Source organism: Aquarana catesbeiana, linkage group LG07, assembly GCF_042186555.1.
Source record: "Aquarana catesbeiana isolate 2022-GZ linkage group LG07, ASM4218655v1, whole genome shotgun sequence".
In the NCBI taxonomy this organism is placed as follows: Eukaryota; Metazoa; Chordata; class Amphibia; order Anura; family Ranidae; genus Aquarana; species Aquarana catesbeiana.
The window spans coordinates 212,246,967-212,271,907 of record NC_133330.1 but is presented as its reverse complement, the minus strand read 5'-3'; the positions used below and the strand labels follow the sequence as shown (position 1 = coordinate 212,271,907).

At 38.9% G+C, this 24,941-nt stretch overlaps 1 protein-coding gene across 5 annotated transcripts in view; it reads right to left on the bottom strand.

Annotated features, from left to right (window-relative positions):
* The window catches only part of COL11A1 (collagen type XI alpha 1 chain), a 329,239-nt gene that overhangs the window by 187,487 nt on the left and 116,811 nt on the right, over positions 1–24,941 (bottom strand). Inside the window, exons 6-15 of one of the 5 annotated variants that reach the window (XM_073593016.1) lie at positions 21,847–21,963; positions 20,273–20,422; positions 19,959–20,051; positions 16,992–17,291; positions 15,052–15,114; positions 11,499–11,540; positions 9,697–9,759; positions 9,437–9,511; positions 7,775–7,858; positions 5,564–5,620 (exon numbers count right to left, since the gene is read on the bottom strand). In XM_073593016.1, coding sequence (XP_073449117.1) covers positions 5,564–5,620; positions 7,775–7,858; positions 9,437–9,511; positions 9,697–9,759; positions 11,499–11,540; positions 15,052–15,114; positions 16,992–17,291; positions 19,959–20,051; positions 20,273–20,422; positions 21,847–21,963 — 1,044 coding nt within the window. The remainder of the gene's footprint in view (positions 1–5,563; positions 5,621–7,774; positions 7,859–9,436; positions 9,512–9,696; positions 9,760–11,498; positions 11,541–15,051; positions 15,115–16,991; positions 17,292–19,958; positions 20,052–20,272; positions 20,423–21,846; positions 21,964–24,941) is intronic. The other 4 variants (XM_073593013.1, XM_073593012.1, XM_073593015.1 and 1 more) reach the window with 4 other exon arrangements.

The following is a 24,941-nucleotide window of genomic DNA, read 5'->3' as shown; positions in this document are numbered from 1 at the left end:
TAAACAAGATGATTCCTACTTATTGTGTTTGGGTTAGATGGAGGTGGATCAATCAGAATCTCCAAATCATAACATAGCAAATTTTTTTTTAATTCATTACTTTCAGAAGCAAGTCAGATATCTGGTAAATGAAAGGAGTCAATGGATGTTTCTATATCATGCAGGGATAAATGATGAGTGCAGCAAAATAACAGGGAGACTACTGGATTTTACAGTGCCTTGACAAAGGCTGCCTACGAGATTCGCCAACACTTACAAATTTGCATTTTGTGACTCCAGTACAGAGAGATCATTTAAACTGTATTTGTCTCCTGTATATGGGAACCACAAATGTATGTCCTCCCAAACTTGATGATTCTCTCCTTTGCTACATTGTTTCCATCACTTCTGGCTGCCTGTGGACATTTAAAGTGGCATTAAAACAAAAAACAAAAAAATTCAATTGCAGCTCACGAATTCATAGATGTCATGACTGCATTTGTTTTCTTTTGTTAGCCTTTATTCCTTTATTTTCACCTAGTGATCTGGCCAGTAAGTCTATTATTTCTCATCTTACTTTAACAAACCAAACTGTCTATACAAAGTAGCAGTTAGAGGGTTGAGACAAACCTCTTAAAGTGGAGTTCCACACAAAAATGGAACCTCCGCTTTTCGGAACCCTCCCCCCCTTCGGTGTTACATTTGCCATCTTTCAGGGGGGAGGGGGGTGCAGATACCTGTATAATACAGGTATTTGCACCCACTTCCGGGCATAGACTCCCGCGGGAGTCTACGCCCCTTCTGGCCCCCCCGCTGTCTGCTGGGAAACACACGGGTCCCAGAGACAGCAGGGACCATCCAGCGTGACTCGCACATGCGCATCAGGGAACTGGGAAGTGAAGCCGCAACACTTCACTTCCTGAATCCCACACCAAGGATGGCGGCGGCAGCAGCTGAGAGCTGAGCGATTGATCGGCTTCGGCTGCCAACATCGCCGGACCCTGGAACAGGTAAGTGTCCATTTATTAAAAGTCAGCAGCTGCAGTATTTGTAGCTGCTGGCTTTTAATATATTTTTTTTAGGTGGACCTCCTCTTTAACACTGAAAGGCTGTTTTCACACTGAGGTGCTTTACAGGCGCTATAGCGCTAAAAATAGCGTCTACATAGCGCCTGTAAAGAGCCTCTCTTCTCACTCCAGTGTGAAAGCCCGAGTCCTTTCACACTGGAGTGGTGCACTGGCAAGACGCCAGAAAAAGTCCTGCTAGCCGCATCTTTGCAGGGCTGCAGGAGCGGGGTATACACTGCTCCTAATGCGCCCCTGCCCATTGAAATCAATGAGCAGTGCCACCGGCATAGCGCCACTGCAGCGGCGCTTTGCGGGTGGTTTCAACCACCCGCGGGGGTTAAAAGTGCAGCAAAAACTACAGTAAAACGCCGCTAAAAATAGCGGTGCTTTACTGCCGGCGCCCCAATGCTCCAGTGTGGAAGTAGCCAAAGACGTGCTTACAATGGTCAGCTTTTATTCCTTTAAGTAAAAGCTTTATCCCAAAAAAAAAATCTGTAACTGCTTGATAAGTGTTAGTTGGAATTCAGCTTCAATTTGTTAATCTGGTCCAGACCCAGACTGACAATGCTGCTGTCTAGAAGTGTCTGCTTTACTGCTTCATGCAGAATGCACACACCCTAAGACAGAAAGTGAGTCACTGTCACTGGATCACCAGGTGAAAAAAAAAAAAGAAAGAAAGAAAAAAGCGTAAAAACAAAACTAATGCAGCCACCACACTTAGGGATTGGTAAGTTGTGATATATTACATTTTTGGTTTTTGGTTTTACACTGCTTTAAGGCTTATGCACAAAATGCATGTTTAAAGCATGTTTTAACATACATCGTGAAACACACAAGCTGACAAATTTACTTCCAGCCCTATGGGTCCTCTGTGGTGAAAAGCAGGAAGGACAATGGTATTAGTTCCGGATACTAGGCGGATGCATCCCTCCTCAGACGGGTTGATCCAATAAATACTGAAAAAAACAACAAATGACAGGAAGGCTCATGCACCTAGTGCATTACCGAGCCCTGAGGAAGTGGGTGCGCCCCTGAAATGCGTCAGCTGTACACCCCTGTGATTCTTGCAACATTTGTTGTCCACACTGCATGACATTGTGTTGTCTGTTGCAACTTTGTGAGTATCCAGCTTTATCTGATTTTACATTGAATAAAAACCTTCTCGGTAATGCACTAGGTGCGTGCACCTGCTTGTCTTTTTGTTTTCTGTAGTATACAATGTGAAAATACATGGTAGCACACTGTATATGTGTGTTGTGGTGCATTGGCATTAATTGCTAAATGCACATTTACAATGGGCTGCAGCCCATTTGCAGTATAGCACACCATAATGCACGAATCCAAAGGCTCTGTGTGTTTTGTTACATTTCTATTGAAAAATTGAGTAGAACCTATTTGCATTAAAGTGGATTAACAGCCCATTCAAAATGAATGGCCTTCTTAATGCAACACATATTTAAGCAAAAAAGATGAGCATTGACGAAGTGTTGTGGTGCGACTGGGCCCTTATGGCTAAACTCAACAAATGAAATATAGAAATGAGTGTAACATAGGGTAGGTCACTGGCGAGTGAGTCCATAAGGGTGCACGGGTGCCGTCCCCTCTCTCCAGCCATCCTCTCTATGACCAATGGATAGATACAGGCATAGCACCCGCTGCCACCCCCTATTCAGGTGCCCAGCCCCTTTCCAGGCGTCGGAGCACCTGAATTACAGCAGCAGGGGGTGTTTTTGAAGCACCTGATTAGAGCCATAGGCTCTAATAGGTGTCAAAAAAAAGGTGGACTGCGAGCGCCATGCTTGGCGCTCGCAGTTCACCCAGGTGTGTTAGAACAGCGAATGAATATTCGCTTTCCTAACACTGAACCGTCCAATCACCTATGATAGAGGATGGGAGGAGAGGATGGGAGAAGGCGTATGGAGGACACCGCTCGCCACAGTCACCCGCTGCCCCACCGAGACAGGGTAAGTGCTAGGCAGACACCGAGTGGGCGGGGGGGTCACAGTGGTGGCATTTGATGGGCACAGTGGGAGCATTTGATGGGCACAGTGGCAGCAATGGATGGGCACAGTGGGAGCATTTGATGGGCACAGTGGCGGCAATTGATGGGCACAGTGGCTGAAATTGATGGACACAGTGGCTGCTTTTGATGGCACAATGGCTGTGTTTGATGGGCACAGTGAGGCTGCAATTGATGTTTTTTTTTTTTCAGTTTGTTTGCCCCCCCCCCAAAAAAAAAATTTTGAGCACCAGCCACCATTAGGGTAGGTGTGAAAATAAAACAGACAGCATGCTTCTTCCTATACTTTTACTAAGGGATGTCCTTATTTAGCTGCACCTAGGATAGCCTGATATCAAAATGCAAGCTGGTTTTAGATGGATTTACACTTTTCAACCTGTGGCCAAAACATTTTAATAATATCAACCCCATAGAAATAAACAATTTTAAACAGTCTGTTAGTTTCCCAAGTTTAATCAAATATATAGCCTTCCATTTTAGCATCTAAAGTTTTGTTAAACGATAACCGCAATGGTTATATCAGTGTGCTTTTTAAGTGCTGGGTTGCTTGTTTCATTTCTTTGCAGCTCATAAACTTCATTAGACAAAATGTGTAATCATAATGCTCTAGCTGCAATCAATGTTGTCCACACATCCATGCTTTAATGGATCATGGAATTGTTTTCAATACAAGAGTTTCTCGCAAATAAAATATGCAATGCTGCATGTGGTTTACCAAAGTGGTAATTAAGCAGCCTAAAAAATGGTGATTTCACATTTAACGACCTCAATCAATAACATTCTTTTGTAAATAGAGAAAGCTCCATAAATAATATATTTTGTTTTGATGAAGAAAGACCTATTAAAACTTTGGATTATATACTATTAAGAGTTATTAGGCTAATAAGCAAAACAAAATAAGCCAAATTGTGGCAAATCTGTATGCATGTTTAAGTCAGTACATAGACTTGAAAGGAATAGCTATGTCTTGTACAAACACAATACGTTATTCATTTTGGCATTTGAATTATTTGTTTAGTCTTTGATAAAGTGATTCCTTAATGCTTTGTCTAAAGCTATTCAGATATTGGCTCTTACATATATTCTAATAACTAGAAGAACATAAACTGTAGATCCAAGGCTGGACTTACACCTGTGTACTGTGGTAATGCATGAAACTGATATGCGGTGCATTTTGTTGCCATAATTATTAATGGCATCCAACGAACCTTGGCAGTGGACCACAAAGCAGGTGTATTTAAGCACACCACTATACACAGATATGAAACAGTTGGGAAATGCTGCATGCGTGTCATAACATGTGTGGGCTGCCCATTCAAAATGATGCACATTGACATGATTGCAGTAAGACATCATGGTGCAGTAGAAAGTTCGGAATGGGCCCTAAGCTGAAGATTAGGAATGATCAAATCATGAGAATTTGGCACTTTTTGTTTCTCCTAAATATTTCTATGTTGACTTGTCTGGTCTTTGGAAAATTAGGCAGTTTATGAATTCTCAGCAGAATGGATGAGCCCGCCTGCATACTGTATATTATGCGATATGACAAAAAAACCTGTAATTTATCAATTGTATTGGTTTTCAAAGATTCATACGTTACTGTTTGAGAGAAGGTGGCTCAGCATGGAGGCCTGGTTATATAAGATACAATTTGACCCTCACAGGAGGAGAAGAAATTGGAGGATTTGTTCATACACATCATAGAACTGATGATATATGTTTTTACATTAGCACTCTGGTAACACTGAAATGCTGGTAAGTTCATTGTTTTGTCTACAATGTGTATGCAGTTCATTACACATGGGTGTGTTATATAGCTTAGTAAGATTGTGACTGTTTCTTTTTAAGGAAAATCATAAATTCAGCAAGAACTTGATAAATAGATTCACCATTACTATTGCTGTAGACAAGACATCTTCATGAAAACAAAGCTACACATTGTCAATGCTTTTGTTAATAGATGAACTAATTACCCTATGGTCAATGGTCCCTTTCTCCCATAAACAATTTCAATGACATTCACTCATTCTGAAAGTTATATGGGAGATTTGGTATGTTAATTTAAATCCTAAACTATTTAATCCCCTGGATTTATTGTTAGTGCCTTTATTACAGTAGTAAATGGAGAACGGGGGTTGGGCATTTTTTAACCAGTGTTAGTTTGCACTGAAAGTCTCTATTAAACAAATTCACCATGACAAGGGGTAATCAAACCAACTGCCCTGAAAGGTACATTAGAGGTTTGGAAGACCTAAGTGCCCTTCAGTAACAGTGTGGTAAGAAGGTAGGGTGCAATGCTATTTTTTAAACCATGTCCTCTTACAATACCTCCTATGTAGATCAGCTAGCTTGATTCTAGCTATGACCATGCTGTAATAATAGACATGCTTATAGTGATGGGTTTGGGAGGCAGACACATAAAACATTAACGTCAAGAAAAAACACAAAGAAACATGATTATTTGGTGGTGAGTATAACTCTAGTAAAGGCTACATACCACTGGGCCAGATCTTCCAGTGAGACCCATTGGACCTGGAGGTCCCCTCATGGCAATCTGCAAAGTAAGAATAAAAAAAATTAAATGTATTCCCTTCCCTGCATATAAATAAACAATGTACACAGAGCACTAGTTAGTTCATTTTCATTGATCAGAGCAAAATGCTTCAAAGGTGTGATTTTACAGTAGTATGTTGAACCCTAATATCCTAAATTTGTTTCAGAAAATTTGTCAATAAAATCACCCTCATACATTCTAATGCTTGCTTTCATTTTCTAACCGTCCATAGAAAAATGACAGATGGAATCTGCTTGGGTTTTGAAAGATCAACATCTACTTCCACCTCAGCATTTGTACATCAGCTTTAAAACAATTTAGTTATACAGACACTTGAAATAAATCTCTTTTAGCCTCTTTCAGACACATCCTGTCTACTCTCTTTGAAGGCTCCACTATATTGATCTGGACTGGCAGCCTGATAGTGACAACAGTGGACCATGAGGGTGACAACCTCATGACAGGAAATGGCTGAACAAGGAAATTCATGGAAGAATTACCAGGTATTTGTCATGCCTAACCCTAGCGTAGGTGGTCAGGCACTATAGCTGGTTTCTGTGTTCTTTACATACAGTATAGCAGCCCCCTTTCCCATATGACAATCAGGCCTGCCAGTACTCGGTTGCCCCCAGGTCTTATACACAAGGCTATAGTGCCTTGCTATCACTCCTGGGCTGGCACTTGAACAGAGCACAGTGAACAGATATATGCAGTTGGTCAGTGACAGTCCGGGTTTAGGGCAGGCTGAGGCCTGAGCATAGTCAATATCTGATCCAAGGTTGGCAACAAACGAATCTAAACTAGCAGACGGGGCAGACAAACAGGGAGCTTGGAGCACAAGTTACAAACGCTATCACTAGCATGAGCCTGCAGGCTTAGCTGGCTTAAATCAGGTAGCAAGGTGACTAGCTACATCAATCACCTTGCAGGTGGACAGGCAGACAGGGAGAATGTATCACAGCCAAAACCAGGATGCTGGAATGAGACCAGCAGCTGTGGTAGAAAAGAAGTATTACACAGATTTCTGACAGTATTGTTTTCACAAAAGTTGCAAATTTAAGAAGATGGGTGTGCTCAGTGCAATACCCTATATACAGAGGTGCACCTATTTTACATCCAAATACCAAGATGACCAAAACATATAAACATTGAACAAGTAGCACACTTGCTCAATGTTTATAAGACTTAACACTTATAAAGACCTATTGTCATGGTTATGCAGTAATCTTTCTCAGTCAGCTTACCCCTCCTCATGTGTTCAGACTAAGAGGCCAGCCACTCTCACCTGGCTGTTTTTATAACCTCTCCTCTAAGAATGCCTCCATCCCAGGCCTTATCAGAGAACCCTATATTAACCTGTGCACTGCAAGCCAGCGGTGCTGATCAACCGTTGTGTATTCATTGTGTGTTTGGCTTCCTGTTTCCTGCTTGCCGTGTGCTCTTCGTTTGTCTCTGTTACCGACCTTGGCATGTTCCCGACTACTCCTGCCTGCTCGTGACCCTGAACTAGTGTCCCCGACTATCCCTGTTTGCCTGTGATCCTGAACCTTTGGCGTGTACTCTGTTGTTCTTGTCTGCTAGTCGCCCTGACCTCTGCCTTATCCCTTTACTATCCTTGTTGTTCCAGCCTGCTGCTTCCTTCTCCTGTAGTCTACCATGAGCGTGAGCTGTGAGACCCTAGGGGCCGCCACCTGGAACCAGACAGCAGCGCAGTCTATCCTCACCACTAGAGGCTCTGGTGAACACCTGCTAGCTTTTAGACTCTGCGCCCTAGAGAATCTATGCTCTAGCTCCCACTGGGATCTGTGTTAGTGATCCAGTAGACCTGCTTCCTGAACCTCCCTGGGTACTATCCGCAGCAGTCAGTCCTAGGGTCCAATATCTTAGCGGTGCACTTCCGACTCCTACAGAGTGCATCTGTCACCTGGTCTCAGGTGACCTGACACCTATTCTGTGTACTCACCTTATCCTGTGCGGGGAGATTTTTTGCCAATAGCATGCAGACTCATATTTAGTCTCCAGTGGCAGAATAAACAGATTCAGTGCATTAAATATTCAGTTGTGAGATTTTAGTTACACTAGCTGCATTATATTCCACATTTTCTTATTAAAACAAGGAAGGAAGCAACCTGAACATATTTTCTAATTACTTACACGAGCTTGTTGAAGGATGGCTTGAGCTTGGGCTTCTTGTGCTGAGATTGGTGGTCCCTTTTCACCATCACTTGAATACCGGAACTGAAATACAATAAACATAGAAGGTAAATATTCTAGACATAAAAGCAACATTATATACTGATGTTACCCTTTTACCTAATACAATAGTTTGCTGTGAAATCTATGTATGTTTAGTAAATAAAAAAGAATGCACACCCAGTCTAATTTGCCTTTGTATGTAGCTATAGTGCTTTCATAAGGAAACCTGAACTATCCCATGATATACTAATAACATACATGATATTCCTAATATATAGTGATTTTTTTGATATGTACAGTACATATTACATGCATTTTATGAATTGTTTTTTTTATACAATCCTCAGAGTAACAAAGCAATTAAGACTTCATAATAAGATGTCCCCAGTATATAAGGAGCAGTTAAAAGTAAACAGTATAAAAGCTCCCTAGACCTCAATCCTTCTGGCCAGCCAAATCAACCATTATGTAGAGTGAACATATCCTGGCAAAAAAAGTGTTTTTGTAGTGTTAGAAACAGGTGGTGATTACACTAAAAAAAAAAAATAATACTTGGCAATGTTTGTATAAGTTTATATAACCTTACATTTTTAGTTCATAAATTCATTGAGTGGCTAAAATTTAAAGAGCATTTCCAGCCAAACAGTTAAGCTATCAGTGGATGTAAACCCTCACTTATACCCAGTGAAGTGAACCGCTTCAGATGATACACAGGGATAAAACAAATCTCCCTACATAAGCTTTACATGTATATCTGCTGTCTTCAGCTTTATATATTCTTTAGAAAGGTCAGATTGTGTTAGGAGATTTTCTCTTCCTGGATAGCACTACAGTGAAGCTTGGGCATACAGCCAAGACAGCTGATTGGAGGAAAGGCACACACCCCATCTCCTCTTAGGTAGAGACTTTCAGAACTGTTGCTTGAATCTTTCAGCATGCTGCTAATCTATTTATAGCATCCCCAACACAAAACTCTGCTTTTATCTCCTGTGGCGGAGAACTTGTCAGTTCTGATAACGAAGAATGGGGCAAAAGAACCCTACGGGCTTTGAAGAGAGATAAAAAAACACTGCAGATATATGTGCCCACCTCAAATTTCATGAATCGGGTTTACATCCACTTTATGTGCATCCAGTATAGTGGATTTTACCAGACAAAAGATTTCTATAGTAGTATACTTACTTTATCCATCTACCCCCTCACTTTTTAGAGCTTGCCATTCAGCGGATTCTGTGCTACTGCTTCACCTCCTGCCTATTTTTAAAGACTAATGATCACCCACTCTGAGGTCTGCACTACCTATATCTCCCTTATTTTTATTAATTTAAAGAAATGGCATACCCTCTACAAGACTGATGTCAGAGTCTAGCTGCAGTGTGATAACTACGTACTTCTGGTTTTAGATTTCTCTGGAACACATAAGTAAAATGATGGGTGTGTTCATACTTTATCTTTCACATTTTAACTTGTAATCCAGTAAAGGTTAAAAAAATTCTCAGTGAGGCAATGTTCATTGTATCTCTGCAATAGGGCAGCAAAATGAACCCTGACCTGGTCAATGATAGCTCAAGTAACTTCCTGAAAGCTGCAGAACTATATAAAATAAAACCTATTACTCACTGGCAACATCAGCATAGTGCCGGGAGGTCCAGGTAATCCATCAGCACCCGGTAATCCAGAACGACCAGGTGGACCCTAGGGAAAATGACCACATAAGTGATACAGCAAAAACACTCTTTAATTGTAGTAAGTAAAAGCATCAAACTGAAATATATGCACAATTATTTGTAGGAATTATTATCTAATTAAACCCTATATTATTTTATTGATGAAAAAAAAATGAATTAGCTTATTATAGTTTGACTGTGTATGGTACTCACTCTCTCACCAGGGTCTCCAGATGGGCCAGGTGGGCCTTGCAAGCCAGGGGGACCAGTAAGACCCTAAAAGAAGTAGGATAGAGGTTATACATAGATATACCTGCAAATAGTAAGATAGTATGATAGTATGGGGGCGTATTTAAAATCTGACATTCAGCAAACATTCTTTGCAGGCAAATCTTCTACTTCCATGTTTTGTAAATGACAGTTACTGCATTCTAAATATATCCCTATGTGTTAAACAGCAATTTTAGAAAAAAAATTTAGTTTAAAGTGCAGTCTGGCTTTCTAAGTTTTTTATCACCCATTCTGGAATCTCATTCCTTGTACTAGGGTAGCTGCCACTCATCTTGTTTCAATCTTCATGATTAAGAATGCATAAAAAAATATCAGTAATACAAGAACCACTTAGCTAGTAGTCACATTAAACTGGATGTGCTTTGTTGGAATACAAAATTATTTTTTAAATTAATAACAAATTAGTTATGACTAATACTAATTATACCATGACCTTGATAGATAAATAACATCCCAGGCATTGTGGAATCAATCATGACCTGGATAGATGAAAAACGTCCTAGGCATTGTGAAATCAATCACATGCTCACCTGGTAACTCAAGCACAATCGTACCACTAAGGACACGAGAAATATCAAAATGATTTCAGAAGGTTTTTAATTTTCAAAATAAAACTCAAAACCCTACCCACTCACTCTCAAATCAACTGAGGAACTATGAGGCCAATATCGCTTCTGAGAGCTGTATGACCTCCCTCAGTTTCATATATTTAATGTTTAGAAATAAAGTGGCTTCCACCAATGCAAATCTGTAAAAATCCACTGAAAAGCAATGGGTTTTGGAGGGTGGACTAAAGACTACCAATCACTTCTGAACATCAGTGTCACAACTTCCCCATGACAATGGGGTTGATTTATTAAGGCCAAATGGGCTGGTCAGCAGAGCTTCATCACATTAGTAAATGTCTCCCCAAAATAAATCCCTTAATATCTTTCATGTAGCATTTCTCTTATTTATTTAATTAAAGTTACAATGCCACTTTTCTTCTAGTTGTGTTTAGTGCCAACTCTGTATTTGGTGGGGATCCAAACGAAGAGCTCCCACTATTTATCAATGGAGAGGCATAAATAAGGCAAGTTTTCTAGTTACATCCTAAAAGTAAAAAACCTTTTTTGTCTCTACAGCATGCAGTAAAAACTGGATTATCAGTTTGGGTGGACTGGCCATTTAACATGCAACAATTCAATATTTAGCTATAGAGTACTCAACTAAGTTATGAAACAAACTGAGTCAAATCAGCAGAATTTAGAGGCTTCCAATTGGCTGCAATAGGTCAATATAAGACAGCTACATCTTGCAGAACACTGAACTTGCAATACAGCAACTGAACAGAATAACGAATATGCTGAATTCTCTATCTTTCTGGTGTGATTTATTTCTGCGCTCTCTCTTAGAGTTCACAATAAACACAGTACATCAAGGACACTTGTCATGGGAGAAATATGAGGGCTGCCACTGTTAATCTCCTAAAAAAATTAGTTGCCAAGCTGTCATGCTGGCCCTCTCGTGTCAGTGTTTTCTAATTTACTGACTTGGGATAAGTATCCACATCAGGAGTTCCGTGTCAGTAACTGTACATTAAATAGAAAACATACCAAAGCCAGAGACAGCCAAGCAACAAGCAAGTTCAAAAGGAGGTAAGTAATGACAGCCTCTTTATTTTTGGTATGACAATTGTCCATTAGGGAGAAATACATTTAGTAAATTAGAGACTGGATACATACTGCTGGTCCTTCCAGTCCTGGTGGTCCTTCAATAAGCATTCCCTGAAAAGTTAAAGAATATAGAGTTAAAGTACATAATATTTGAACCTGAAGCCAAGAAAAGGAGTCATACAAAGTGAATGAGAGCTGAATGATCTGCCTCACAAAGTTGTATTTATTGACAAATAACTGGTAAGTATTAGGGATTTCTACCAGTCCAGAATATGCAGAATCAAAGTAGATTAATATTTATTCAACACAGCTCATTTATACAGAGAAAAGTCAGCTATTTCTGTTGTCAGGATGCACAGCTTGAGAATGAAAGCCCAGGCAAAGAAAAGTAATGTTATTACTGCTTTGCTGAGCAACGTCATGTGAGAGTAATAGGTAGCAGATGGTGCAAGCAGGATAAGAATCACAGGTGTAACAGATAATGCAAAATTTAATTTTGTCCATCGTAGCAAATAAATCCTGTAAATCCCGTCACCGCTGATGGAGACTATCTGCATCTCTACATTTACTATATTTTCAAAATGTTACACTTGAGCCATGTATGGACTGACGGAGGCATACTTTGACATAACTCATATGTTAACAGCTATCATGTCAACCAATTCTAGATCTTTCTTTTAATAGGTTCATTCATCCAGACTTGAACGCAAAATTTAGGGGTGAAATGTTATTACTAATTTTTACATATGTTTTATATATAAAAGCTTATATACATAGTCTAACTATGGTAATAATTCACATGAAAGTTGTTAGTTAATTACTTCCATATAGGGCTCCTGCTGCAGATCTATATCAGAAGGGAAACAACAGAGTATGGTGGATCTGCAATCTGATGCTTAATAATAAAGGTAAATGTGGTCATTGTACTGTTGTGTCTGTCATTTAATTGCCAAAAGTTATATATTACACCAAAACTTTCATCCAACCTTTATTTTGAAAAGCCAGTATAAAGGAAAGGAAGTGATGAATGCAAAAAATGGTTTAACCAATCGTTTCTCTGTGTTAGTTATGGTCTGTGTAATTGAGTAGCATGGGGGGGGGGGGGAGTGTATGTTTTTAACCTTCACACTTCGTGCCTGTCTTTATCATGTCAGAGTTTTGGGAGGTATGCAAAGGTAACCTCACAAGTGCAAAGGTGTAATGTGATTTAGTTGCCTGATCATGTACAATATTACTGCTCATTATCATTGCACTTTGGATGTAAGAATGTGCCTTTCATTCATTCATTTCATTCCCTCAAGATGCTTTTTTATAGCCCAGGAATGGTCATTTGATTGGAACTCAAAAACCACTTAACGCTTGCCCGCAAACATTGTACTATGGATGGGCAGCCACTGTAGGCAAAGCGACGTATTGAAACATTGCTGCGTACTTCTGGGTTTAGGGCGTGAGAATGCGCTGCCCCTGGTCGGCTCCTGCTGTGATTGTACACACAGCCTGTCAGCAAGTCCTGGCCAATGATTCATGGCCAGGACCTGCTGATCTGCTGTGTACATTCAACACAGAGCTCTGTACAGTTTCTCCAAGCAAAGCAGGGATGAGAAACTAGGAGATTTTTAGTAAAAAGCAGCACATTTTACACACATTACACATTACACATAGTCACATAATTAATGCCTTGATTGCCCTAGATGTTAACCCCTTCCCAGTCAGTGTCATTAGTAAAATGACTGTATATTTTTAGCACACATCACTGTATTAATGGCACTAGTGATGTCAGTGGCAGTTAGTCAGTTCCCCCCCCCAGTGGCAGTTAGTGTCAGATTGCTCGCACTATCCCAGTCCCATTATAAGTCATTGATTGCCACCATTAGTAGTTTAAACATTTTTTTTTTTAAATTATAATTCAAGTATATATATACCATAGTTTGTAGGCACTGTAACTTTCATGCAAATCAAAATTCACTTTTTTTATAGCAGAAAGTAAAAAAAATGTTTTTTTTTCTAACTTTTTGGTCTTTTTTTGATTATATTGCAAAAAAATAAAAATCCAGTGGTGATCAAATACCACCAAAAGAAAGCTCTATTTGTGTGAAAAAATTATATAAACTTGGTTTGGGTACAACATTGCAATCTCCAGTTAAAGTAGCGCCGTGCCAAATAGAAAAACGTCATGAAGGGGGGTAAAATCTCAATTGCTAACACTAATTGCAATTGCTAACATTCCCAAAACCTAACCAGATAGAATTTCCCATGTATAAATGGGACATGGATTTAAGTAAGCAAACTGGGGCCCAACATTAATAACCTGGGCAATTCAAATTAAGCATATAGTGAAAACTACATGTTAAAGAAATGATGCAAATTAAAATCCTAATCTCCCTTTAAAACTAAACTTGGCCTACCTTCTCTTGCCTCCCTAGTTTCTCTATTGACTCTTGAATGTGACAGAAGACCTGCCTGACCAATAGGGAGACTCAAAGGTTGGGAGCAGATCAAAGTTAAAATTTAATAGTCAATATTTTTTGTTAGACCCCTATGCAGCATACTACTTTTAAAGTGGTTGTAAACTCTCTCAAAAAACAACAACAAAAAAAAACAACCTGCAAGGCAAAGGCATAATGAACTAGTATACATCACATACTAGCGCATTATGAAATACTTACTTTAGATCAAAGCTGTTACAGCAGTCCCCGAACACCACTGTGATCGGCAACATATCTCCCGGAGTTATTTCTGGGTTCAAGGGCTCCGCCTCTGTGATTGGCCGGAGCCGCAATGACATCACTCCTGCGCATGCATGTGGGAGCTGCCAGTCACGGCACAGCTACTGAAGAAGAGGCATGAGTGAGCAGTTTCTTCAGTGTGCATGTGCCGATGACATTGGCATATGCGGATACAGTGAATATCTCCTAAACGGTGCAAGTTTAGGAGATATTCACAGTACCTACTGGTAAGCCTTATTATAGGCATACCTGTAGACAAAAGTGGTAGTACAGGGTTTACAACCACTTTAAAAATAAACTTCAGGCACCATTAAATACAGCTTTGTAAATACAGTGTAAATACTTCACTTTGCCTTTGAATCCAGTTTCTTGAAACCCCCTGTAAAAAAGCAGCCAGACTGGGAGAGGAGAGAGCGTTACTAAGAGCTGATACAGCTCTGTTACACAAGAAAGTACTGACAAGAACTATGCTGACAAAAGGAAGTGCAAAAGGATTACTTTGTCAGTCTGTTGCTGCTCTTTCTCTGTCCAGTCATAGATTGGGGCAGGGAGGTGACAGCTGTGTTGCTTAACTGCAGTAGAAAAAAATCAGACCACTAGCCTGGCTGCTCTATCTGACAGAGCTTAGTAAACTGTAGAATACATGGCGAGAAATACAAATACTTTGGCAGTGAAAATCACTCCTATATATTTATTCAAGCTGTGTACTAGCTTATTGACTTGAGTTCAGCTTTAACAAAGTTATACTGTAGCCTCATATTAGGTTGTTATCTTGTTATACAAACTGCCCTTACTGGTGTATTAACAGGCTTCTAAAATTTGGAAAATAAATTTAAAGTCAAGAACCTAGTTTTAAATACACAGATATTCACCTGAAGGAATTACAAATTACTTACTGGTTCAATAACAGCTGGTTCTCCTTTCTGGCCTTTTTCACCATATCCTCCATAGTTATTTACCTAAAATATCAGCAAATATAATTTTAACATACTTTAAATAGCAAATGCTGCAGGAAATTACTCAGCTAATAATCTATACATTCAACATTTCAAACTAGAGACATTTCATACAAAGTTATTCCATTTTTTTAGATGGAAATTTCTGTAACTACCAAAAATGATGCAGCTAATGGTTTTAATAGGCAACTCCATAGTGTAAAAAATGTTGTGCATTTAACAAATACAGTTTTCTTTTCACACTTAAAAAGATGGAAGTTTATTTGCAACATTTTTATCCCGTTCACATCATTGTATAAAACCTTGTTACAGGATGCATTGAACACAATATCTGCCCCCAAAAAACTGAAATAGTAGATATCATCTACAGAACAGGTCCTCAACCGCATTTAGAGCACAGCTGTAATTAAAGAATAATGGAAGATGAACAGTCCTTCTAAAAATGCTACCCATCTGGCTATCTTGCTGACCCTTTTGTTTCAATACTATCTGAGTCAAAAAACTAGAGTCCTATTATATGTGTGCAGATAAGCACTTCTAATCTGCATGCTTGTTTCAGGGCAATAATTCAAAAAATACGAAAGATGGTGGGTCAGTCTATCAGCCAGGCAACTAGCATTTCTCCTACAACATTATTCTTCTACATTATTTGTAGCAATTTTGGCAGAGGTGCTCACCTTTATATAATAATAACATAAGGCCATTTCTAATTGTACCACAGTCTGGGGCCTTTAACTGTAAGTTTGCTTAAGTTTTATTGTCCATAATATGTATGTGTTATTTAATAGAACCTGATCAGATAGATATATTTTAAAGTTATCAGCAAGCATTAATTTCTGAATTAAACAAAGATACAGTGGACTTTTCTTGTTCATCCATTACACATTTTTGTTTTCTGATTGTATGTATAGGTGAAACAATTTTTCTTCCACAGTTTCTTGGATCGTTGATTGATTTTTTAAAAAATCTGGTGACTTTCAAAAAAACTGGTGAAATAGAAAATAATGACAGTCCACTTGTGTGGCATTATGCAAGTAGCCTTGACCTGTATATATTCCACACCTACAGTTTATGGGACTGAGTTATCATTTGGTATATTAACCCTTTTAATAACTGGTGGAGCAGAAGTAACATTCTTTTACTTTATGGACTGACGGCTAAAAAGTTTGCAATAACATCACTATTTTTTCAATTACTATAATCTGTTCAGAAAACACAAGAATGCTGAAGGTGGATCATTTAGCATCCAGTAGGTATCCATTATCCATTACTAAAGACCTTTCTTTTCTAAGAAGCTGGCAACAGAGAACGCATTCTAGCGCCTTGAGGCGAATTAGTTCGCATTTGCAGCGCTCTACAAATCCTTCATTCATTCATTCATTCATTTTATTTCAAAATGCTGCTTTTACTGGAGGTATTTACAAAGTGTGATGCTGACCATAGAAAAGAGACCCTTGCCAATAGGCAAAAATATGTAACAGCGGGCTGTTTATCAGATTGTCACACAATACAGTAAAGACAAAACAAGTGCTTGCTTAGTAAGCAACTAAAGTATTTCAGTCTATGGTCAACAGAACACACCTGAAAATATCAACATTAAAAAAAGGGCTTTCCTGAGAATAGATTGACTTCATGAATCCCTCTTTTTTCTAAAAGCAGCATTGAAGAGAACTAGCAAAAGGCTGCTTGGTTTAATAAGAGAATACAGTAGGCAGAGACCAAAGATTTAGTCACAGTGCCCAAGAGCTGAGACATACAGTATGTAAGTATAAATTTAAGAAAATTTAACAATCAGGGAGGTAATGAGAAATGGATTCCAGCTCAATAATGTCCAACACTTTCCTGTTTTTTATTAAATACCCATTTCATTGATAACTTACGGTGGTCTCTGAAACATCAGTTTCGGCAGCAACCCCAGGTCCAAACTCCTCTGCAGTAGGGTTTGTTTCTTTGTCTTCATAGTCTGTATAATCATATAAATCATCTTTTCCTAAATCTCCTCCCACCACCGGCTGAGTCGGTGTAGGTTCTACAGCTTTCACCCCATAGTCTGTTTCCTCAACCAGCTTTTTCTCTGAGTCATAATCCTCGCCAGTTACGTACTCCTCCAGAAAAGGCTCATCCACAAAGGACTCATCCACAATGGACTCCTCCACCAGTGTCTCATCCACAGGGGTTTTCTAGCAGCACCAATGTAACAAGTGGGAGGAACATACGGGTTAAGGTTAGTCAAAGCTGTTAGATGCATTTAAGCCATGAAGCAAACTTAGATGCCATAAAAATAAAGCTGTAATTGCTCTGTATCTTTTAATGTGATTTAGGGGTAATGTAAAGCAAGTTCTCTAAATCAATTTAAAGATAGAACTGTAAATAATTTTGTTATAAAGCAGCAGTACAACCACAAAACTAAAGTGCAAACTCTGAAGTCAAATTTAAATTTAAAATGGTAAATAAATAAAAACTGTATATAAATAAACAAATGTTTAAATGTATGAAGTAGTACTGGTGCTTTAAAGATAATACCTGTACCTCTAGAGTACTAGCATTTACTTTTTATTTGCAAAATTCTTTTTTGGTAATAAAAAGATGAAAGCAGAATGTAATTATATATTATGCATATATGAGCAGTTAAAGCATCTGCAAATATCTGATTTTACGTTCCATCTAAATTTATCCGTGTCAATCAAAAATGCAACACCTTTTGTAACTATTACATTTAAAACCTTTTAATGCTATACCACGTTATTAAAATATAATGTTAAAATTGTTTGGTGATTTCCATTTTCCATTATGAATAGCAAATACTAAGAATTATGAGCTCATTGAAGTTATTTTACTTATTAGCATTCATTTATAATAATTTAAGCACTTCCAGACAGCCCACCACACATATACTGCGCAAACCGACGTACCTGTACCCGCCTACTGCGGGAGCACGCCCACAGGTCCGGCGGACTCGATGTCTGCTGGCCACCCACGATCCTGGTACAGAGAGGCAGAATGGGGATCTGCCTATGTAAACAAGGCGGATCCCCGTTCTGACAGGGAACAATACTGAGATCTGCTGTTCCTAGTGATCAGGAACAGCGATCTCTGTGTTGTCCCAGTAAGCCCATCTCCCACACAGTTAGAACACACCCAGGGAACACAGTTAACCCCTTGATCGCCCCCTAGTGTTAATCCCTTCCCTGCCAGTGTCATTTATAAATTGATTAGTGCATTTCTTAGCACTGATCAATGTAATAATGTCACTGGCCCCCAAAAAGTGTCACTTGGGGTCAGATTGTCGCAGATCGCCGCCATTACCAGTAAACACAATAAAAAATAAATAAAAGTCCATAAATCTATCCCATCATTTTTAGACGCTATAACTTTTGCGCAAACCAATCAATATACGCTTATTGCAATTTTTTTTACCAAGAATATGTAGAAGAATACATATTGGCCTAAACTGATGAATAAATTAGTTATTTTTTAATTTTTTTGGATATGTACAGTATTATAGCAGAAAGTAAAAATATTGTTTTTTTTTTTTCAAAACTGTCACTCTTTTTTTGTTTATAGAGCAAAAAATAACAACCGCAGAGGTGATCAAATACCACCAAAAAAAAACCTCTATTTGTGGGGAAAAATGGAAATCACGTTTGTTTGGGTACAGCATCGCACGACCGCGGCAATTGTCAGTTAAAAATGGCCTGTTCATTAAGGGGGTAAATCCTGCCGGGGCTGACAAATTTAGAAGTTTTTATTGCAAATACTTCTTTTTCAGGTATAACTTTTAACACAGGTTAACCAGCCTGAGTAAGTAAGCAAGGTGTAACTACTATTCAGCTTACCAGCTGCTCAGAAATAACAATAATTCATTTGCTATTATATCAGCTTGCCCGTAGAAAATATCAGTACTTACAGTTCAAAAGCAAGATAGGAGTTAGAAGCTTATGACTTGTCAATTGTAGTTATACAACTCCCAGGATTCCCAGCAAATGTCTTTTCAAGTGCACATGCTGAAAGTTGTATAACAGTTGACAGACAGCCACAAGTTACCAACACCCGGCATTGCAGCATTAAAGCAGATCATTTGAAAGCAAATTTTTGTATTAGAAATTAAATTTCTAAAACTATTAAAAAAATACTTTTTTCTTATGTAAAATAACTAGTCAAACTTGCTTACATTTTTAAAAGTTTATTAAAGCTGATAAACTTTAATAAACCAATTTATTTACAATGCTTGTCCTTGAAAGAACATTATCATTTCAATCAACTAATTATCTTAATAATTTCAGTAGCTGCACAAGTTTAGAATTCATATTTTTAACACTGTATTCATATTGTTAACATTGCGATGTAAAGAGTACCATCATTTTTCTGTCCTGCAGAACAAATGGTTATGTTCTCTCAAGAGTTTGACATGTTTTAGGATAAGCAAGCAAAAGCAAGTAAATAAAGCAGCAGATGTTTAAAATGTACCTTTTTATTAAATCCAGTAAGCAATCCCTTTGCATTTGAATCAATATATATATAATAGGCAGTATAGATATTAGTTCAGAAAATGGCTGCTTCACCAGTAAAATAATATTGGGTACACATTAAACTGCTGTTTCAAAGTTGTGTTTTTTAGCCGTCACAGCATATTGCAGCATATATAGATGTTGATTTTAAGTGAAGGGTACTTTTTATTTACACCAAGTGATCAGAATATATGCCACTCAAAATTATGTTTCTTTTCTTTTGTGAAGTATAGGGAATATGGAATAATGAACATGAACATAAATTATACAACACCCAAGCCTTCTTGCCTCTATAAAAAAATCTGGTAATATGCAAAGTACTTTTATGCTTTATTTTACCTCATTGGGTCCAGTAGTAAGAGAAGGTGTATCTGTCTGGTAACCATACTCTACTTCACCATATTGTTCTGGAATGTAGTCAACTACATTGGCCTGAGGAACAAAAATAATATTGTTGTTTGGTAACTTTTTTTGGAATGTTATTAATAATGTATTGGAACAAAGTAGGAGTGTAGTGATAGTCAGGTTATGGTATTAGCCAGAGATTCTGTCCACATCTAGTTGGGGTTAGGGCATTTTATGATTTTATGTCTCATGATCAGAGATCTTCGGGACTTGTCCCACTGAAGATCTTGATTTCTTGCTACCTTTACCCCTATTCTTTTTCTTGTTGATGCTTGGTAATCGGTCTTGCCCTTCTTCTTCTTAGCTGCAAATGAGTTTTTGGGCGTGACCTTTTGGGGTTTGTCCTTTGATTTAGGGGGTACTGGCTTCTTCTTCATTTTGGAATTGGCTTTCTTCTTCTGAAAAAATGTGGTGAAAGACCGAATGGAAACAATGAATGAAGGAATTAGGAAATGGAAGTGAGGAGGAATTTTACAGGCAGGCCCCTTTTCATGTATTATTCACTATTCAGTGCTATTCTAGGAGCAGCGTTTTATTTTAATTGTGTCCACTGTCCAATTAGTATTCAGATCAAGAACCCCTAACAGTATATGAGAAGCTTTTTTACTTATGGTTTTGTAACCATGGTCCTCTGATTTCTTCTGTACCCAAATGGGAACCATTTTGCTATTAAATGTTTAAGCATTTTAAATCCAATAAATAAGTAATAAAAAAAAGTTCAAAGAGTAGTAGCAGTCACTAACCCATAACAATGAGAAATCAGATTGCTTTGGACTGTCTTTCCCCATTCCTTTCTTTGCCAGTATCCAGCTCTTGGAGGTATTGGTCAGTGATCAATTGTAACTGGTTCTCTTTAAAGCAGATGGAAGCTGATTTATTTTCATTAGCTGTAGGTTTCTGTATATGACAGCTCTTCAGTTTGCCTTATTTACCAAGGATTTGATGGAAAACTGTTCGCAGCCTGCATCACCAATCACCTTCACCCTTTAACAATATACTACTCTGGAATGGATCTCACATAAGGCTCATTGATAAAAAAAAACAAAAAACAAAACTAGGTCTTCAATTAAAAATCCTGCACTTAGCTCTCTTCATCCCAAGCAGAGACCTGAAGGTCTAAAGGTGCTAAAACAATCCTACTCAGCACCCTGCCCTGCAGCAGACAGCCAACATTAGTTGTCAGTATTGAGTAGTGCATTGAGGACACAAGCATGTCAGAATCCAAACCCTAAGGCCTGAAGATGCCTGTATTAGGGAAATGGGGGTAAGTGTACTTCACACTCATATTGATATCTCTAGGACTTGGAGTTGCTCTTTAATAAACAATTTACGTTTTAAGGATTATAGAAAGCTGAAAGCTAGTCTAAGGACTATTGCTCTTTGAATAGCACTGCACAGTAAATACAAACTTTATAAGACCAAACAACTTGGTTCATATGTAAATGAAATCTAAAATAAGATACTGAGATATCTCAAATTTAAGGAACGTGTCTGCTGTATTTAGAACCAAAATCATTCCATTTTCCACAGCAAGAAAGAAATTTGCACAATAAAGAAATCTGACAATTCTGCATCTGGTTTTAAAAGTTACTAAGAAGAAAAAAATATCTCAGTACAATTATAATAGATTTGCTTAATCATGTAATTCTTTGACACTTTATTGCCACCTCAATTATTTGCCGATACTGCCTGCTATTTTGTCATCCAACTTCCAGGAAGGTGCGGTCAAAGGTGATGTAGAAAGAAGGGACTGAGATTACACGTGAGCAGATGACGAGACATACGTGACACATATAGTGCACACAACACATATTTACTATACCTCAGTCTGAGCTACAAGTTCTTCAGTTAATGAGGGTGCCTCTGTTACATAATCAGGCTCCTTGTAATCAGCTCCCCCATACTCATAGTCATACTCGATTAGCTCTTCAGGTGCATACTATATTGCAAAAGGAATATGTATTAAGCAAGGCAGTGTTAGTCAGCAGGCGTTTATGAGCTCAGAGCAGAGTTGAAAAGTGGCAATCACAAAGAATTGCCCTTAAAGTGTATGTACACCCCAAACTTTTTTTTTTAGTTTTTATTGCTGTTTGTGTCTCCACCAGATAGATTAAACCTCTCTGCTTGTTCTGGTGCCTATTGTCAACAAGACAGAAAATGAAAGAAAGTTTTAAATTTTGCAGCTGACAACTAGGGATGGGTTGTCTGCTTGAGTCGAACATGAGTTCCACTCAAACATTGGCTGTTCGCCCGTGCGCCGAATAACGAACACGTTGGGGTGTTCGTGGCAAATTCGAAAGCCGCGGAACACCCTTTAAAAGTCTATGGGAGAAATCAAAAGTGCTAATTTTAAAGGTTAATATGCAAGCTATTGCCATAAAAAGTGTTTAGGGACCTGGGTCCTGCCCCAGGGGACATGTATCAATGCAAAAAAAAGTTTTAAAAATGGCCCTTTTTTCAGTAACAGTGATTTTAATAATGCTTAAAGTGAAACAATAAAAGTGAAATATTCCTTTAAATTTCATACCTGGGGGGTGTCTATAGTATGCCTGTAAAGTAGGAGTGTAGTGATAGTCAGGTTATGGTATTAGCCAGAGAGTCTGTCCACATCTAGTTGGGGTTAGGGCATTTTATGATTTTATGTCTCATGATCAGAGATCTTCGGGACTTGTCCCACTGAAGACCTTGATTTCTTGCTACCTTTACCCCGATTCTTTTTCTTGTTGATGCTTGGTAATCAGTCTTGCCCTTCTTCTTCGTTCTTCGGACAATCCGCATCCATGGGAGGTTCCTGCTGTGTGACGCTTCTGTTCTTCTGAAGGTTCTTATATAACTGAGAGTTAACAACCAGCGACCCCGCCCCTCTCTGATGCACAGGGACTTCACGGGGACTTCCCTATGGTTTTCCCCATGGTGTCAGAGGGGGCGGGGTCACCCGCCCTCTGACATCATGGAGAAAGCCATACGGAACTGTCAGAAGAACAGAAGCGTCACACAGCGGGAACCTCCCATGGATGCAAATCATCCGAAGAACGAAGCGTCAAAGAAGAAGCTGGTGGAAGATGCAGACAAGAAGAACGAAGGAAGAAGCAGAGGATCGGAGAAAGAAGAGGAAAAAGCGGGGGAGAACAAGATGGAGGAAGAAAACCAAATGAAGACCAGAAGGAGATGGAAGAAGAAGCGGGGAAAGAAGAAGACATTAATAAAGGAATTGTCAAACACCATCTCTTGTCGTTTTGAACATTTTTGACAATTTTTTGGGAAATGGTAGGGGTACATTTGTACCCCATTACCATTTAACACAGGGGGGCGGGATCTGGGGGTCCCCTTGTTAAAGGGGGCTTCCAGATTCCAATAAGCCCCCCGCCTGCATACCCCCAACCACCGGGCAAGGGTTGTGGGGATGAGGCCCTTGTCCCCATCAACATGGGGACATCCTCCCCATGTTGAGGGCATATGGCCTGGTACGGTTCAGGAAGGGGGGCGCTCTCTCATCATCCCCCCTCTTTTCCTGCAGCCTGCCAGGTTGTGTGCTCGGATAAGGGTCTGGTATGGATTTTTAGGGGGACCCCCACGCCATTTTTTTTTTCATTTTGGCACGGGGTTCCCCTTAATATTCATACCAGACCTGAAGGGCCTGGAATGGAATTTGGGGGGACCCCCACGCATTTTTAAAAAAAAAATTTGGTTCAGGGTTCCCCTTAATATTCATACCTGACCCAAAGGACCTGGTAATGCACTGTGGGGGAACCCCAGGCCGTTTTTTTCAATGACTTTTATGAGTATTGCAGAGACCCGACAATTCATTATAGCTGCCGGCGCTACCGCTAGTACTTTTAAATTAATTTTTTTTCCATTAGAAATGTCATTTTGCTCTTGGACTGTTGAAAACTCGGGAAACATGCGCCACTTTATAGGCATACTATAGACACCCCCCAGGAATGAAATTTAAAGGAATATTTCACTTTTATTGTTTCACTTTAAGCATTATTAAAATCACTGCTCCCGAAAATACATCCGTTTTTAAAACTTTTTTTTGCATTGATACATGTCCCCTGGGGCAGGGCCCAGGTCCCCAAACATTTTTTATGACAATCACTTGCATATTAACCCTTAAAATTAGCACTTTTGATTTTTCACGTTCATGCCCCATAGACTTTAATGGTGTTCGTGTGTTCGAACAAATTTTTTGCCTGTTCGCATGTTCTGCTGCGAACCGAACAGGGGGGTGTTCAGCCCATCCCTACTGACAACAGAACAGGAGGCGAGACTAAATCTTCTAGTTAGAACACCTGTTAAAGTGACTATTGTCTAAGAGGGGATTTATCCTCACTTTTTAGAGATATTCACTCAGTTCCTGTTTTGCCTATGGGACAGGGCAAATAAGGAAATCTTGCCAATGGAACACAAACACATTTTCAAGGGTCTTAACCCTTCCCCACTCTATACAACGCTAAAAGTAAAATGTTTTGGCTATACATACACTTTAATTAAAAAAAGAAAAAACTAAGCATAAAAAATGGAGCAGATGCCTAAAACAACAAACCACATTCCAACTGTCTTTTTTTCTACAACAGGTCATAAAGTGCAGGCATTTCATTATCTGCATGGATAAAAAGCTCTCTCTCTAATGTACTCTTTTTTACAGAAGGTCCTACCTAATAAAGTTACAGCAAAGGACAAATGAGGCTGTTGTTCACATCACCCATTCAAAAGTATTTCTTTGTATTTATGGAATGTGATTGGTTACAGACAAACACTCCACTATACACTGTAGTACACACAAAGTGGCACCAATTTGGTGGTGTCTTCTGTTGTATTCCAAAATGCTGGGTGAATCGTTATGCTAACGCTTATAAGAAATAAAGCATAATTGTGAGACTTAAATAATTACATAACTCACAAATACAAAAACCC